The sequence below is a fragment of the Anneissia japonica genome, unplaced genomic scaffold (assembly GCF_011630105.1).
Source record: "Anneissia japonica isolate Jap-2015-1 unplaced genomic scaffold, ASM1163010v1 scaffold287834_len5846547_cov211, whole genome shotgun sequence".
Lineage (NCBI taxonomy): Eukaryota > Metazoa > Echinodermata > Crinoidea > Comatulida > Comatulidae > Anneissia > Anneissia japonica.
This window is the reverse complement of record NW_022704992.1, coordinates 4,718,799-4,738,184: the sequence shown is the minus strand read 5'-3', so window position 1 is coordinate 4,738,184 and position 19,386 is coordinate 4,718,799. Positions and strand designations below refer to the sequence as shown.

General features: G+C 34.0%; 1 protein-coding gene across 2 annotated transcripts in view; it reads left to right on the top strand.

The window, feature by feature from the left end:
• The window catches only part of LOC117105051, a 60,069-nt gene that overhangs the window by 10,874 nt on the left and 29,809 nt on the right, over window positions 1-19,386 (top strand). For both annotated transcript variants that reach the window (XM_033246059.1, XM_033246057.1), the window contains 14 exons: window positions 380-637; window positions 732-989; window positions 1,420-1,698; window positions 2,732-2,844; window positions 3,092-3,245; window positions 4,693-4,959; window positions 5,429-5,547; window positions 6,139-6,222; window positions 6,815-6,877; window positions 7,198-7,363; window positions 9,721-9,831; window positions 10,871-11,055; window positions 13,713-13,841; window positions 15,752-15,863. In XM_033246059.1, coding sequence (XP_033101950.1) covers window positions 380-637; window positions 732-989; window positions 1,420-1,698; window positions 2,732-2,844; window positions 3,092-3,245; window positions 4,693-4,959; window positions 5,429-5,547; window positions 6,139-6,222; window positions 6,815-6,877; window positions 7,198-7,363; window positions 9,721-9,831; window positions 10,871-11,055; window positions 13,713-13,841; window positions 15,752-15,863 — 2,298 coding nt within the window. The remainder of the gene's footprint in view (window positions 1-379; window positions 638-731; window positions 990-1,419; window positions 1,699-2,731; window positions 2,845-3,091; window positions 3,246-4,692; window positions 4,960-5,428; window positions 5,548-6,138; window positions 6,223-6,814; window positions 6,878-7,197; window positions 7,364-9,720; window positions 9,832-10,870; window positions 11,056-13,712; window positions 13,842-15,751; window positions 15,864-19,386) is intronic.

Sequence of the window (19,386 nt, the reverse complement as noted above, 5' to 3'; positions counted from 1 at the left end):
ATCATAGATGGTGTTGCTGATTATTTTGAAGTAAATTGTTCAGGTGGAAGGCCAGAACATCAACGAACGTTGTTTAGTGACGCCTTTACTGCTACTTGCTCAGGTATTGAGTCTGGACGAACAGTAAACATAAGTGTGACTGCAGTGAGTGGTACGAAAAGAGGAGAGACAATGACACTCACCATCACAACATGTAAGTAAAATATTAGTAATTCAAAATTAGCAAAATTATACACAATCAATTAGTGAGTAGTTGAATTTCATTTCTTAATATTTTCTTGTTTAGATCCACCTGAACTAATTTTATCCGAAGTAACCTATAATACAGGTAGTAAAAACAGTCATTACTCTTCATCTTATATTTTTATACATATTTCAGATCCGGAAAGAGTAATATTATTTGAGACTGTATCCAACACCAGCAGTGTAAGTGCAGAATGGACAATCGTAGATGGCGTAGCTGATTATTTTGAAGTAAATTGTTCAGATGGGAGGCCAGTACATCAACGAACGTTGTTTAGTGATGCCTTTACTGCTACTTGCTCAGGTATTGAGTCTGGAAGAACAGTAAACATAAGTGTGACTGCAGTGAGAGGAAGGAAAAGAGGAGAGACAATGACACTCGCCATCACAACATGTAAGTAAAACATTAGTTGTTCAATATTTTTTTTAAATTTTAGACAATCAATTAGCAAGTAGCAGAATTTCATCTCTTAATTTTTTTTGTTTAGATCCACCTGAAGTTATTTTATCCGAAGTAACTTCCAATACAAGCAGCGTCACCGCCAACTGGACGATAATGAGCGGATTTGTAGATTATTTTGACATTTCATGTTCTTCAGGAATTCCAGAGAAATCAAAAACGTCTTTCGACGGGGTTCATTTGGTGACATGCAGTAATGCTGAACCTGGAAGAAATGTAGAAATAAATGTTACTGCTGTGTGTGGCACGAAACGAGGAAAAACAGACTCGATAACGATTACAGCTAGTATGTTGAACACTACATGTATCCTTTAATTTATTATATGTAATGCCTACTAGGACAATATATACATCAAAATAAGTTTTAATAATAATACTATATTAATGATACTAATATTTGTATGGTGCATATATTCCGGAAGTAGTGCTCAAGTGCTTTATATAGTTTAATTTTGGTTTCTCCCATTACATGTCATATGCATGTAATAAGACAAATCGAATAATTTAAGTTTCGCTCATTGAGAAACATAATTTTTAAAACATAATTTTTCTTGTAAATATTGGTGACAATAATGTTTACACATTTCAGCACTGATATGAACACACAAATAATATTTCTTGATTATTTTTTTGATATTGCTACCTTTACAAACCGTTTTTCTAGTTTATAAATGATTCAAAATATCAACATCTTATATTTCTCCTGTTATGTTTAGTTCCAGCTGAAGTATCTCTCCACAAATTTTCATCAACGATTAACTCGGTGACAGCTAGTTGGTCTCCTCCACGTGGGGATGCAGGTTATTATACGGTAATATGTGTTGAAGGGGGTGAAGTTTTGTTACCGAATGATGGGCCAATTGTTGCTGCCAGTGGGAATATCCTGAGGGCGTCTTGCATCGATTTGCCAGTTGCGGGGAAATTTTACACTTTAGGAGTGTATACACATAGCAATGGACTGCAAAGTTCGATGTCAACTATTAGGATTTCAACAGGTATTGCACTTTTGTTTTCACCAGACACCTTTTAATATTTTGTTGTACTACGGTACATTATCTTCTGAAGGCCCAATGAGCAGGGGGAAACAACTTGCTTCTGCTTATATCGTTGTGATTTGGCTGCCACCAAAATACTTTCTGTTTTGCAATTTATGCTGTCCTTTGGTTTGTTTGTTTGTTTGTTTTTATTTATTGCCCTTTCCGTACAGAAATCAAATCACCAACCAGAAACAAAGGGAAAAAAACATCACCATTACATAATACATCATAATCAATTACATCAAAAGATAAAAGGCGAGGCAAGGAAGGAAAAAAAAACATCAAAACTTTCATAAAATCAGAAACAACAGACGATTACAGGGACAAGCAGGCAACACATAACATACAAAGGTAACAGAAAACCAAAAATAAAAAACAGATAAAACAAGGACCAGAGGACAGAACATCAAAAGGAAACCAAGAAGAAAGAAAAAGCAAAAGGGAAGGAGAGCAAAGAATAACCCTCTGAACCCCAAGGTTTGTTTCCTGAAGGGTCCTATAATAAAATATAATAAATAATCAAAGCAAAACCATGTTAATCAATATGTTTAAAATAAAATGAAACTTCAGTACTTGTAACTCATATAATGAAATTGCAAAGAGATCGACACTGCAATACCAGGTTCGTGGAACGGTTTTCCTGTCGGTCTCAAAGAGTCTGAAATTATTCAAATTTAAAAAAATACATTCTTGGTAATTTTTAACTTGCCACATTGCCAATTTACATTAATTTCATTAAATATTGAGATTCTGAATTTATTGTTGAGAAGACTTTTTGATCTTTAATAATGTACTTTTGTATCTGTTTTTTTATGATACAAGTTTCTATTTTATTATGGTAATTTGATGGGTTCTGAGCATGAATTTTACTTGATTTTCTATATTAACATGTTATATTTTGATTGTCGAGGGCCTCTGTAGAAAGCAGTTTTATATTAAGGTTTTCCTTATTAATTAAAATTTTAAAAAGCAAGACAATTCACTATTTCAGATCGGCTGAGTTTCCTACTAATTGAAGGCGGTTCCACAACATCGACCGTGAGCGCATCGTGGGAACCACTTGGAGCTAGTACGGTTGACCAATATAAGATATCATGTTCTCAGGTACATTGATAAATGGGTTGACAAGACATGCCCATTTCATACATTTGATAAAACAATAATAAAAGATGTAATCATAATTGATAATTGCAGTGGCATTGACTTTTCACAACCATTCAAGTGAAACGAGTTTTTAAGCATGCCGCCCTCTGTGTTCAGTTTAGAATGCATCTCGAAACTTTGGACTGTCAATAACAAAAAGTACAGGATATATAACATCTATCATCCTTATGTTCTATTTTATTCGTAGGGTCGTGCTTCACCATCTGAAGTAGGTTCCTTGGATCTACCAAAAGCAAGCTGTATTGATTTACCTACTCCAGGCTCTATGTACAGTATGACAGTAACGGTCATCAAAGACAGTTTACCACTGGAAACATCTCAGCCTTTTTTCCTAACTACATGTAATTAATATTTTCATAGTGATAATAATTGCCCATTTGAGCCTTATTGTATACCGTAATATTTTAAATAGAGTAGGCCTATTGAGAAATTGAAGCCTAGAGGCAGGTGGTGAGCGATATAGCTCCTGTTGTATTTGAGAATTGAGAAGGGTAGGGTTGGAGGAGAATTCGATACTAAGGATGGTTACTCGTTTGTGTCATTAAGCAAGGCGCTTTATCTGCCTTAATTCAACCCACCCAGGAGTTAATGTGCACATTGTTGGGTTGCATGCTATTGTTCTGTAAATACTGCTACATTACTGAAGAACCTGGTCTTCTTAATATTGACCAAAAATGGCTAGGGCTAATAATTTACTCTGCATTTGATGATAATACCAAGCGAACAACGTCATCATGTATTCTCGAACGTGCAGAATGCTTTGGTTAAGTTATGTCAGAAAACGGCGTTAACGCAATGTTGCAGCAACTTCATCAATATTATTTAATCAGAAATTACGTTTTAAATTCTTACAAGAACCGAAAACATCATTCGAAAGTAGCATAATAAAAATAAAGAAAACAATCAAAACTAATGATTTTACCTTGCCGTACTCATTAATTATATTCGCCCTATTATAATGTTTGTTGTTATAATTAGGCCTATTCTTTGCCTGTTTATTATTATTATCGTTTCATACTAGCTGCAGCTAGGTTAAACGAAAGTTACCGTGAAAGGCATGAACAATTAGGGAGCTTTTGATTGCACGACAACGGTAGGACGTAGAAAGTAATGACGTCACTCAGTCTTCTGCGCATGCGAGAACGTTAAGGTCATCTCGTCGAGTAGATTCTGGAACGCAATTTGACCAATTCTACGTGGTATACAGGGAAGGTAGGACGCCAAGTAGGACGGTCACGCATGAGTGATTCCGTTCTAGCGTCGTGTCGCACAGATCGAAATCTCCCTATTTTCGCTCTCAATTTATAACATTTCGCAATCTAAATACACAGACCTCCGCAGTATCGGGTTCTAAAGTGCGATGGTTAGAACTTTAATACCATTGCTGCCATAGGTCGAGTCTAGTCTTATTACCTTTGAATTGATTTTCATGTTTTCTTTTCTACTTCATAATTTTCTTCATGATTTCTTTCGCTTTTTTATGTATTTTTTACTTTATGATTTTTAATTACTTTTTTTAAATCTTTATAAATTTCAACATCAGTTCTCATTATGGCCATGAGGAAAAACACTATGTCCTGTTTTACAAATAGGCATAGTAAGTCTAGTTATTATTATTATTATTATTATTATTATTATTATTATTATTATTATTATTATTATTATTATTATTATTATTATTGTTTATTATTATTATTATTTTATTCACGAGAGAAAATTCAGAAGAAAGACTCGTTTTGTTATACGAATAATTTAATGTAATGTTTGTATATTTTGTTATTATGCTAGTGCCCGATAGGGTCGAACTTAGGAAGGTCTCAAGTACACAAGATTCAATAACATGCGAGTGGGACTTGCCCGCTGGAGAAGTGGATTTCTTTGAAGTCCGATGTAGTGATGGAAAAGTTGAGAATCCTAAAGTTTTTGTTAACGATGATCCATTCTTGAGAGCTTCATGTACAGATTTAACAGTGGAAGGCAAATATACTGTATACGTTATATCGGTTAGCAACGGAAAACGCAGCACGCCTGCGTCCTCTATAACTATTGAAACAGGTACCAGAACATTTTCATTACGGTATTTAGGCCTACATTTTGGCGTGTTAAAATAAGGCCAAAGTAACAGTCTACATACAAAAACATACAAGTAACGCTACTATGGGTCGTAGAGTTGCTTGAGGTTGTATTGCGTTAACACGTATTTTTTGCTCTATTAAGCACTGAAGGAGCTTCGAAATAAATATGCGCATTTTACCCCAGGTAAGCATCGTGTGGACACTCGTTTGAATCACTTACGTGTCATTGTACTGTACACCTGTTGTTGGCCCCTTAATGTTAATACAATAAATTCATTGACATACATTTTTCGAATAATTTACATATTATTATTAAACACGCCCCTGATTTATAATTATTGCTAAGTTTATAATAATAGGCAAGAACAACGTGTGAATACATTTTGTAGATTTTCCAAATGTCTACTTTCTAATGCCTTATAAATGATCGGATTTTGTTTTCATTTCAGCAATATCATCAAGTGAAAATAGTACAACAATTGCTGTTGTAATAGGATCAATTGCCTTAATACTATTTTTAATAGCAATTAGTTTTATCGCATACGAGTACAAGAAAAAAAAGTCAAGGGTTAGTGGCTATTTATTGTTAAAAAAACAACCGAATTCTTAGCAGAGTGTAGGCTCGAATCCTCTAGGGAACAATGTGCTTTTGGCAAAACATTATTTACATAAACATATTTGAAATCAGACATTGTTATTTTTTTTATTTGATACATTTCCTCGAACAATGTGTTATGGTATTCTAAGCTATTTCCGTAAATATTGTGGTTAGATTTTAGTCATTACCTTTCTGCGCTTGTGTGTGTGAATTGAATATGGTCATCGAAAAACCACCCGGTTTTACAAATTTTAGAAACAAGATTTTAGTTCCAGAACAACAACACATTTACCTTTTCCTCGACGTGTTTAATGTAGGCCAGGCCTACCGCATTAGTTTTACAGTAAGATAAAAATGTTTGAATATTGGTATCAATATTCCTACGGTAGACTTATTTAATTTCGCATGTATACATAATAAAGTTGTTATTACATAATCACTCATCTAGTACCGTACCGTATTGTTACAAGTATAGGGCTATTCTGTTATATATGCTATTGAAACCGTCGTTTTTGTTTTACAAAATGTTACCTTATTTGACGTTTGTGGTATTTTCTTTAGGAAAGAAATTCGGTTGAAGCCGCAAGAAATATGAGGTCGCCGGTGACAAATCAGTTGTATGCTGCTGCATCTGACGCTCTTATGGTACACACATTGATATTGCGTATGATTAGTTATGAAAAAATAATTTTTAAAAAAAGCATTAAAAGTGGAAAGGAACATGTTAGGAAGAATTTGTTGAATACAATCGGCCAGCTGGAAGATCATTATTTCAGCTGAACATAGAGTTAGGATAAATGTCATTAACATGATTAATGTGTATAAGATATAGGTTGGGGTGATCATATTCTCTAGCATATTTTTGCGATAATATTTGCTGAGCAATGATAATTATCGATTAAATTTACCGAACTAATTTACAAATATGCTGAAATCTTTTATCAGCATTCTGATCTTTATAATTACTATGGAAAGTTAATCAAATCCGTTACCAGAGTTGGATTTGACAACGTCTTGCCGGGCTTTCTGATATTACTCGTGTCATTTTCATGCGTTATTTACCCGATAACTCACGCAATCTGAGCTGGTAATGTCAGTGAGGGTGAGAACGGTACTACACAATTGTTTGTTCGCCGAGCCGACATCACAAATGAGGCGTACATTTATGATTTGCACATGGAGTCAATAGAACTCAATTATCCTTAGGACTTAAACAGGTGGTTATCTTGTTTTCCAGCTGACCGAAGTTCACGGATATCTTGAATCAGATGACCAGTTGTACTTGTCGGTATTTCAACAGGCATGTGTCCTAATATCTTTATCTGAAGATGCTAGTTGAATATGTGATTATTCGTCAGCTCTTTTTGAAAATGTGTTATCATAGTTAGGCCTACACCTTAGATAGCCTTATAATAAACTCCAATATTTGTTGGACCTGTTTTGGTACACATTTAAGAAAACAGATAGACCTACACCAATGCGTTTCATCTTGAAATATATTATATAAACAGTACATTATAATTATTTATATACAATCTGCCAAATAGGTTTATGGGAGAGCAGGGAGAAATGTCATATTTGTATGAGTTTGGTAATGATTTTATAATTATTTATTTTAAGGTTGAATATGAGATAATTACCGACGATGTGTTCGAATATCCAATTGAAGATATTAAATTTTTGGAAGAACTCGGCAAAGGGGCTTTTGGTAAAGTTTTTAAAGCTCACGCTAAGAATATTGCCGGAAAATCGAGTGTTACCACGGTTGCAGTGAAAATGTTGCAAGGTTAGTAATAAAACTGTCTCTAATTGCAAAAGAGTGAAAAACTACTGAAAAGGTTATCATTCAAGTAGAGTATAGAGTGTTACTAAAAAGCCATATCGTCATTGCGGACTTATAAAATCCGCATACGCCTTAAAACTAAAAGAAAATGCATACTTTTGGAGTCCGTACTGAGTTGACTCATTTAGAGTGAAATTCACTCTTTTGCACTTGGAAGTTGGAAAACTGGAACGATTTTTCTGTTATAAAATGTGCTTATGTTATTGCACCTCAAAGATTATGTAATGAAATTGAACCAGTTTATGATATGCATTTAACAAACACTAGAGCCTCAAACAACGAAATGTTGTTCCACTCAATATGAATTTTTAATAATATGAATTCGGCACTTGACTTAATGCTTTGAAACGAACTCCCTTCTGCTGCTACAAAAATCATTACTGTAACTAAGCTAATGTAATTGCTACCTATGGTTGTTTCTTAATGTATTCTTGTTTTGCAAACCTTTGCGCTAAATTACCATATGACGATGTTATCATGTTTTGTAGGTGACTCGGTTCTTATACTACAGAAATACAGTATAGGATCCCGACTGTTATATATTTTTTAGTGATTCATTTATTTTAGTGTTCATTGCGTTAACAGACTCATTAAAGAAACATCTTCTAATTTTACTATAAACCATGTTTTATACCGAATAAAGATATTTTGATGATGAATATACAGATAAACAAAACATTTTTTGATGAACTTGGCGAAGGTTTTTTTTAATTGTTTTTATTGTTTTTATTTTACAACTTACACCACTGTTATTGATTTACAAATTGTTCTCTTTCGCCTTTAGGCCTACTATTTGCGACTACAGTATGTTCTCTTTCTGGATCTGAATGTTTGTGCACGTTTTATAAAATAGAGCGCCCTCTGTACCGTGATAAAACTGCAAATATTCACTTTGAACATTGCATCTATGTGCATAACGAATGATTACGTTTGTCTCTATTCAACTCAATTCCGTATGTGCCCTTTTACCTTATAATCCTTCCCAAGGAGCGTACCTCTGGGTAGAATATTAATGTTAGCTTACTCTAAATATTTTTCTTATGTTACTATTGTTGTTTGATTGATTTAAACATACGTTTGTGAAAATGAAAATATTTGAACTCACCCTAAAGTACGCGAAATCCATTATAATCATTTTGGAATGATATATCTTTTTGTCATATCACATATATTTATTTAACCAGTTAAAATAAAACAAAGTGACGACATCACTGTCACATGGTACATACTGTAGAATAATACATTCGAATACATTTAAAATAATACATTTGTTTGGCGCTTTGGTGGGGTTTGAATCTCTTGCTTATTATTATTATCATCATCATCATTATTATTATTATTTTACTAAATTCATTGCATAATATATTATAAACTACGGATCAGAATTTAAGATGATTTGAGCCCCAACAATTCTTGTGTTAATATACAAATATTTTAATAAGAATTACTCTCTGGATGGCAGGTAATGGTACTTTTATATCTTAAAAATGCCTTTTCAAGTGCCTTAGGTTGATAAATAAAAGTTCAATACCTAATACATATAGCTTACCTCAGCCTCATATTTGTTCTCACAAGTCAAAATGACACTTCATGCTCTTCATAAGAGATGCGACAATTTTAAGAACATGGCACCTTAGATACCCCAACATTGCACTCCCATAATTTGAATAAATGTTAAATAGAATTTAAAGGGGCAATTTTCTATTGAAAATCTTAAATTTTCGATAGATTATTCTACTAAACTCTAACATGATCGATGAAAATATTCTATAGGCTGTTATTTTAGTAATGTAACTTTCAGGCGTTCCTGTCCATACAATGCTTTAGGCATAAAAATACATCGCGCCCTCTGGCATGGGAATCCAATCCAATAATGAAAATGATACATTGTATCCTTATTAAGTTTGCAGTAGAGTAATTGAATTCTTTAAAAATACAAATTATCCGTCAGAAAATGTTTTCAAAATAAATATTTACAAGCCTTTGTTTGCTAGACAAGTGGAAGATCAGCAGGCCTATAACCGTTTCACTCAAATGGTCAGCGACCTTTGATTTTGCGGGTGGCTGGGTTTTGACCATGTCCCTAAGGGGGCGAGATTGCAGTAAAAAGAGGCTAATATGTCGGGGTGATGCGTACACTCGTTTCTAATGAGGAAGTTTTGAGCTCATCAAAACAAGCGAAAAGCCAGCGGCAACATTAGGTCACATGTGAGGAATGCGTCTACGAACCTTCGTTTTACACATTCTGCCTCGTTACCTAATTAATAACATTTTTAAAAGTTCTTAATCTTTCGTTTCAGATGGTGTTGGCGAAGATGATAAGAAAGATTTTGACAATGAATTAGCACTGATGAAAAAGATGGCTCCTCATCCCAACATCATCCGTCTACTTGGGGCATGCACGCGTATTGGTATGCAACTATTGTAGATAGGCCTAGTGATTATAGTCGGTCCATCGGTATCGTATTTATATTTTTTAGAAAATCACATACGCACTCGGCAAACTATCGGTGTCTGCCCACACAGTTCTGTTAGTAGAGGATTATGAAATTATCAAGCTAACGATTAAAACAAAAATTTAAAGGAAAATATGGTGGCAGTCATTTCGACCGGGACATTTTAACAGTGTATTCTGACTTTTGAAACCCGAACTCCCCTATTTAAAAAATTAACAAAAGGTTCTGAAATAGGAAGGAAACAACAATATTGGAATTTACGATTTTGTGAATTTACATATCAAAGTTACAAGTTTATATATTATTAGGATATCTTCTTCAGCTATCAATGGCTACAGAGGCATAAAATAACAATAAATAACCAAATAACGTAGTCTTGACAAAGTTGTATAAACTAAAACCATTATTTTGCATTGCACTACTTGGATAATATATCGTATATGAGGCGGGATCGGAACAAACGTTGAATGAAAGATTTACTATGAGAAAATGAAGAATATATTTAGAATGATGTAGGAAAGCGGAATGCCAAGAGTAAATGAGTGTGATTTATTTGTTAATTAGTTATTCAGAATGAACATGGAGATTTATATTGTTTTCAATGAAACTGGGAAATGTTAGCATTGTTTAGGGAGAGAAGAGGGAAAAAGGGTACTTAATTTTGATTTTTTTTTATAGAGAATAAGAGGTAAAGTTAAGTACAGTTTTATTCAGTAGGGTGGCGTTAAATTCGAATTGTTCAGGGAAGGAAGGGGAGGAATGAAGGGATTATTTTAAACTATTTTGAGTTTGGTTTAAGTTTTAGTTGTCTTTTTTTAATTTGATGTGTCTTGTAATTAGTAGGCCTAATTTGTCTTGTGTTTTGGACGCACCTTTGTGTTACAAAGTGCGCCACTGATATAAAAGTGTAAGTCCAAATAAATATTATCAAATATAACTTTATTATTGCGAATTATTGGAGTGCTCGTACGGATGATTTTTTCCTTCGTTAAAGGCACACAAATAATAATCGTAGAATACGCCGCCAACGGTGCATTACTATCCTACTTGCGATCGAGCCGTACCAGTGATCCAGTCTATTGTAACATTCACAAGAAAAGTTCCAGAATGTCAACCCCTGACCTAATTCAAATGGCTCTACAAGTTGCGAAAGGAATGGTGTACATTTCATCACTAAATGTAAGTGTTTTTATAGGCAATCACACTCACGTGACATAAGAGGAACTTAATCAGGAAGCCAATCCCATTATCCTCTATTATGTGCATTACAAACACTATTAAGTGAATAGTCTACACCCGGAATATCCCATCTTCCCATTAGATTTAAATTATGTTCCCAGGAGGACTTGCACTTCCATTTGGTGTCATTCTCTATTCGGAATGATTAATTCACAAATTTCCGTGTTGTAGTACTTTCAAATATTACATTAAATATGGGCCTAAAAAAGTTTTGTAGGGTATCCATGGCCTGTTTTATTTATTGGAAATAAATTTGTTCTTTGGATACTTCTTGCCAGCCTTTGTTTCAGAATGTATACCGTTTACAATAATTTGTTTGATTTTATTTTAGGCGTATATTTGATAATTTTAAATCAAATAATGATGTTCTGCAACATTGTAATCGGAATCGGAATATCGATATGATTATACTGACACACATGATAGCTATAGTAAGCTTTTATGTTACATCTTGCGATTTGCTTTTACTGTATAATAGGCCTACCTATGGGTAGGATATGATGTGACCATGTCATATGTGTGATATGACATCATCATGTTCATAGCCAAAATAAAAAATAGTTGCATTAAAACTCGATAGTGTGGACAAATGTTAGTTTTTAATTGATCTGCGAATTTATATTAAAACAACATTAATAAATGCGTTTCATTGATTTTCTATCCGCCTCTGACACATTAAATGCGTTGGTGAGCGTTGACTTTTATTTGTACAATTTTACCAATGTATTTGCAAATTAGGCCTATTGTATAATGATTCTTAGGCCTATTTCACTTTTATAATTGAAACTTAAATATAATTGAAATGAAACATTTTCAAAAATGAATTTAGTTGTATTTGAGACTACACGTAGGCCTATGTAATCCTGGGAATTATGAGTCTTTACATTGGACCACCCAATAGCCCTATGCCTATATCATGCCTCTTGCATTTTATATTTTAAAACCCGGCCATATATTTTGTCACATAATACAATAGGCCTATATGTATTATGCATTAAACCTACGTCATAGGCTTAATATGTATGTAATGTATAGTTCTATAATACTGATTTAATGTCCTACGATTTGCCTTATACATAAATGGGAATACACACCATTGTAATTTTCTTGGTTTTCATTCCTTGTTGTGGAATATCTTATTCACATAACATCTGTAATCTTCGCATGTATTAGTATAAATTATTCGATCATTTGAATGAAGTGACATATTGCATTATTAACGAGGACTTACGCAGTCCCATCTGCCTTAGGACCTGGCAGTACCTATCGACGTTTCTACTTCTGTTTCATTTACGCATAGCGATAGCAGGTGTGAATTAAGATTCTTTCCTCATACGTGGGCAATCAAGAAGCTAATTTCTATCAGGATCGTGTGTTGAACACGAATTTGTTATTGAAAGTATTTCCTAAAAGTCTCCAAACCTTTTATTACCTCCGTCAAAGAGATTATATTATCACCGCTGTTTGTCTGTCTGTCGTACTGTTTTGTCTGTTTGAGCAGGATTATGTAAAACACTAATGAATAATGAATGGATCATCATAAAATTAGCGATACCTAAGTTTGGGTCAAGGTTACATACATTAAAAAAAATCTCAATAATATTGATTAAACAAAAATTAATGAATGAACCATCATACAACTAGAGTGGAGGGTACATAATGGTAAGGTACCGTACCGTAATTACATTTATGAGTGAAAGGTCGGAGTTCAAATTATGTGTAAAAAATGTATTATGTATTCTGGCAAATGGAGGAGGTATGCACTCTATAGAGTGACCGCTCTAGTTTTCTGTCTATTTCAGTCAATTTAAACCCTTTCACACCTAATGTACGCTTTTACCATTTGTAAGCCTATAAATTTCTCGTTGTTTTCGTTATGCCTACTAGATTTGGAATTAGCTTTCTTCTACGGAAGTCGATGCTATAAATGCAATGACATTTGACAGATATGAAAACATAATTTGAACTTCGTTTTTCTAATCTTTTTGATTGATTGTTTCCATAAGAACAAGAAAATGGCCAAGCTTATTATTATTACAACATGCCATTAAACTTATTTAAATTTGTATACAGTGCAAACCAAATGTAATACGAGTTAAAATGTACATTTTCATAAATATTAACGTGCATCTATCTATACTTGCATTTACTTTTGTTTTTGCAATTAATGGTACTAATTGCTTTGTTAATATTTTTTTTATATCATAATATTAATGTTGTTTGCTGTTGTTCTTTATGATAATGAACATGTGTTTTTTTCACATATGAAAATCGTGATCAGTGTAAAGTGTATACTTATGCTGAATGGTCAAAATGAAACGAATAAATTTATGAATATAGGCCTACTTCTGTATTGTTTAACGATAAAAATGTAATTCATTTAATAAAACGCTAACAAATTTTGATGCAAAATTAATGTTTAATTGTGACCGATGAGAGGATTATGTAAAACATATTTTCTTGTGACAGATGAAAATACTGACATCTGTAAAGAGACAATGATTGATGTTAGGGAAAACACTTCACATGATTGACAGTTGAATAATTCATTCAAGAGATGTGTTGCATTCATTCCTCCTATTTTTTACTTTTTCCAGATTATCCACAGGGATTTGGCGGCAAGGAATATCTTAGTCAACGAAAATCTTGTTTGTAAAATTTCTGATTTTGGTCTTTCGCGCCAAGCTTGTGAGTTTACCGATACGTATGTCAAATCAGCCAAACGGGTAAGGCTACAAAAGAAATGTTTTGTTTTTGAACATTTACAGTTACTTACAGCTAACGGATTGATTTAATGTTCACCTCATAGTAGGCCTACGCAATAATAATACGCAAGTCCATAGCTATTGAAGAGGAAGCTTATATCATTTTTAGATGTCGTAATTTACGTCATTAATTACATCTATCTCTGAAATAGTTAGGTAACGTCGTAACGTAATGACGCCGTTCGTGGTTTTAACCGAAAAACAGAAAAGATTAAAAAAAAACCGAGAGTATTTCAAACTACACATCATTTTTATTTGCAATTTAGAGCAAATTTAAACAGAAATAAGTAATCTGAATATTTGTCAATTATAACATGCTTTGAAATATCTAGGTCGCCCTTCAAAAACACGTAGACCCATCCATCAAAGTAAGCAATTTTCAAACTTCGTAATCATATTTTAGATTACTCTATATTCCTGATGATGAAAATCAAATAAATATCATAGTATCGACTCATAATGTCTAGATTGTCCTTATTTTGGAGTATTTGTTATACTTAGTTATCTTATACTTATCACACTGTTTTTTTTTCGTAACTTTGTTGGGAATGTAATATGTTCACAGGGATTCCACCAAGACTTTCTTGGGTAATTCTAGGAATTAATATCTGTTTTCCCATTTTATTTCTGTACGTTGTTTTTGTTTTGTATAAGAAATGTGTTGATTGATTATTTTCTTGATTTTAATTCCTGAATAATATGAAATGGAACACCTTACTCATAACAGTTTCATCTCAACTGTTCTTATAACTAGGCCTCTTTGTCAGTCGTGCACAATGAAGCACACTGTTTAGGAAAAAAGTGTGAATAAATTTTGACAGATTGTGAATAACATGTTAATTCTGCAAGACCTACATCAGAAACTTACGAGAGCCAGTCATGTGTTTTGATTTCTTCCGAATAGTCTGTGCATGAAGGTATTATACCTACATGGTTTGTGGTTGTATTCAATGTTCAGTCAAAGAACGCCATCTATCATCGATACTCTCTCAGGGATTTTGAGGTATTCGATCGTCATTGCTTTTGGGAACACCCCACTTTCTCTAACGTAATTAACTAGACAATACCTTTACGCTACTTAATATTTTTTTTATAGCTTTGCAAATAGTTCCACATAGGTCTATTATTATTTAATTTAATACATCTTCATAATAATGTTGTGGTTTGTTCATGTTGTCTAACTCATTTCTGCTAATGCCACTGATTTATTGAGTTCATAACCAATAACAATAAAAACACATATATCATAAATCGGAACTAACACCAGAAAAATCACCACAGGTATTTAGTGACAATGAAAAATTAAGATTATTTCGCAACAAAGATCTTTAGGCCAATAACACTTTGGAATTTAACATCCCGGTTCCCTTTACGCGTGAATATAAAGCGTTTAGTTCTGAAAAAAAAGCCTGACTTTGTGAAAATATGTTACATTGTTACTATCATAACATGCTAAGAATTTGGTAAATTATTCAACTAGAGAAACAGCCCTCTTTTTATAGTATCTTATATTAAAACAACACGCGTATGATTAGCCTGGTGGACACAAATGTCAAATATAATTGAAGAGATAAAATGAAAATCACATTTAGTTCAAAACTTGTCGCGTTATCCTTGTAGTATTCAATGTTATATCATAGCTGTATAGCCTGATCATAAGTTTATTAGAGTATTTTCAACCAAGTGCCGTTTCCTCACCCTTACATCCTCTACCTCGTTTTTCGACTGACAACTTGGCGCTTTACTAATAGGGCCTAGGCCTATGTGTCAACGGTCACTATCTGTATTCTTATATTTATAAAACCGCCTCTAATATTTTTTGCTCGCACACGTTTGCACTAATAATGGTTTATTATTACTTATTCACATAGGCCCGACTGCCCGTTCGGTGGATGGCATACGAAGCTATTTTTGAAGGTATATACACATCCAAGAGCGATGTTTGGTCGTACGGTGTTTTATTGTGGGAGATCGTTACTCAGGGTAAGTTTACAATATACGGTCTAATTTCTATAGTATAAGTCAGGGGTGGTGCCATTGGGAGAGGGAGTGGGTCAGGGAAAGCTGTCTCCCGTCGGCCGTCGGAAAGAACTACAAATTGTCAGGTCGGGGTGAAAAAACATTCTGTTTACTACAGTTTGTGAGAATCGATTAAATGAGACTTTCAAATCCCTAAGCTTTTGGGGTTTTGTCTTCTGACATTCTTCCAGTGGTTCTGGTTTTCCCATTCCACACCCACTTGTGCTCTTGTCGGGGACGCCTCGCCAACAAAACCCTGGCGCCATTCCTAGAGCAACTATTGGCTCCAAGTTTTGACAGGCTTCAGTGAGGAATTCAATTTGGTCATCTTCAGGATGAATTACGGATATTTCCTTATTACATTAGAGGTATAATAATTATGGACATAGGCCTACAACTTAGTCTACGTCAGCCAGAAAGTTAAAATAAGTTTCTCCTTAATCAGGAGTGATCCAAAGTAATTTCTAAATGGAATTGATAATAATATACACCTATGATACAAGGTAAAATACAGGATGTCTTTTCGCATATTGTAGGTACCTCTATACGCTTAGCATTAGGCCTATTACCCCCGGTCGTTGGATCAAGCACATTATGGAACCCATACTCAGGTCCCTTCGGATAATTCCATTGCTGCTGTAGTCAGCGCATTTTTGTGTTTAAACCTGCCAAGTACACACGTTTACTACTGGGTGGAGAGTGAAAACCGTAGGTAAAGTACGTTGCCTAAGGACACAAGCGGAATACACAGCGGATTGAACCTCCGACCTCAAGCCGCTGCGTCATATCGCTCCTATATGTATAATCAAACATATAATAATATATAGTTTTAATTTTTTATTCATTATTTATTTTTTATTTTTGAAACTAGAGAAGCAGTTCCGCAGAAACCCCCCCCCCCCGTCTAAAGAGCCTCATTTTACTAGAACCCCCCCCCCCCCCGTCTAAAGAGCCTCATTTTACTCCCCTATGCCTAAGGACACAAGCGCAATACACAGCGGATTGAACCTCCGATCTCAAGGTTGATAAGCAGAACCGCAGCCACTGCTTCAAACCGTTCCTATTATGCATAATCTAATCACACTTTGATAGATGATTTTAAACCAGAGGTTTAAAATGGAAAGTAATGTGTGACCGGAAATGGTCTGCATCAGTTGATTGTTACCATGCGCCAGTGATGTTGGAGTATAATAGTACAGCAAGATGAAACTATTATGTAGGCCAAATGAATAAAGTTCGGAGTTTGTCGGGTGGTGAAATGATTGTACATTTTAAGCGCTAGCTAAATTCACAAGTGTAAGCTATTAAATTACGGTGATTAATTTAATTAGCGAAGATATGGAGACAATTATTTCGAAGTTCCCTCTTTCCAAGAGGGGATGCAAATGCTTTGTGAAAATGAGTACGCCACGGTACTCATTTTCACAAAGAAATACACACAACTTGTTAGCTAACAATATGCCAATACATGAAAACCTGTGAAGGAAGGTTCAATCACGTTGTTGCCCAGCAAACGTCTGTACTGTAGGGGGGAGGGGTACCTCTATACGCTTAGCATCGTTGGATGATTTTAAACAAGAATTTTTTTAAACTAGAGAAGCAGTTCCGCAGTAACTCCCCCTGTCTACAGAGCCTCGTGTTATTCCCGCCCTGTTTGCTGATGGTTTTCTTGTTTGGATTGTTATGAAAATGTTATCCCTACGTGTTTAAACAATCAAGTTTTGTTGTAGTTGTTCAAAATATTATTAATACATGTACAGGATGTGGAGTCGACTGAGGGTGTGTACTGTCTGATGCATTAAGTGGACGTTCGTTTGTAAAGTATGTTCAATAGTACAGTATATCAAAACTTATAAATGTGTAACTATTCCCACGGGTGTCTATCTTTATGGAAGTAGACCTAACCATTGTAGATCATCTACTGATTTTTTTTTGTTATAATATCGTTTATATTTCAGGATGTTTATGCTGAAACAACTATCAACGAGCAATAAATGGAACACGGTCGCGCCCTATATATTGCCACTTTAACTTATTTTGCTAATTTTATTTTGATTTTCAGTGTGTTTTTACAAACGTTACGGGTCATGCGGCCATATGCCAAAGTGTTTCCCATACTCAAATCATATTCAGTCAACAACAAATTGTTTATTTAAACCAAGACATTCCATTCACATTTTGAGGTTAATTGTAATTCTTGAAATAATTATACATAAAACTTAGTTTCAATCCCAAAACAAATAGGCCTAAGTTATGTTTTCAGCCTATTATCGATTTAACGGTAAATTAACAATAAAGTACAAGAAAAGGCCAGCGAGGCAAAATTTCTACCAAGGGACCTTACGTCATTTGCACTGACATTCATACTTCCACCGTGATGTCTGTTGTTTTGTCTCCTAACCTAAATTTCCTAATGGTAACATAGCAAGGGATTTTTTTTTATCCGAATTCATTTTACCGTGTCCCTTTAAAATATTATATACTGTGATTTAAGACCATGGCCAATCATCTCGTAGCGTACATGCCAACATTGTTAATGATTATAAATCGTATGATTCATTATTACATACAGACCTAATGATATATAGCTGCATTCTGAAAGCCAATAATTTTGGAATGTTAGTATCTGCTATCAGAGTCTGAACACGTTAATTGGCAAATAAACACTTGTTAACTTGTTAAGGAGAAAGTTGAACAAAAAGGTTAACGCAGACTGTCCATGCTATTACCTAGTAGCGAGCCTAGTAGGCGTTAAACGATTATTAAGGTCAGATTATGACCTATAGATATTTACCAGAAGGCATGGCTATCGTTTGGGCGATAAATAATCTATGTATTATTAGTCTTTATTACCTGATTGCCAACATAGGGATTACCAATCTAGGAACGCCTATCTATAAGTATAAATATATAATCATGTATTATATACTCGCAGTTATGTATTTGATCCAGATTTGTTTTTGTATTTTTTAATCTATTTGATAATTTTCATGAATACTGATGAGAAAATCTCATCAATTCATCATTTATAATATTGACAGAAGTACAACAGAAAGAAATTAAAAACGACCGATCCGTAAAAAAAAATAACAGGTCAATTAATATAAATTGTATTCAGATTTGCAGACATATGTATACAGTAGAACCCTAGTATTAAGGGGACACTTTCGGAATCAAAAAAATGTTCCCTCAAAAGGCTTGTTTCCTGAATACGGGTGCCCCTAATTGTGATGCTAACCGAAAATGTGAAATTTTCTCCTTAATGGTGTTTTTTTTTGTCACACATTCATACAATTATGAATCATAATCATCATCATAATCTAGGCCCAATTGACCCAATAAACAAATAATATGACTATTATTGAGCAGGAGTTGATTAATTACGTGTTCAATTGACCATTTTGCACGCCCCATTAAGGGGGGTTGGCCATAATGTTATATTTACCTATATCTATATCAACTTCGATTATACCTTATACCTTATATC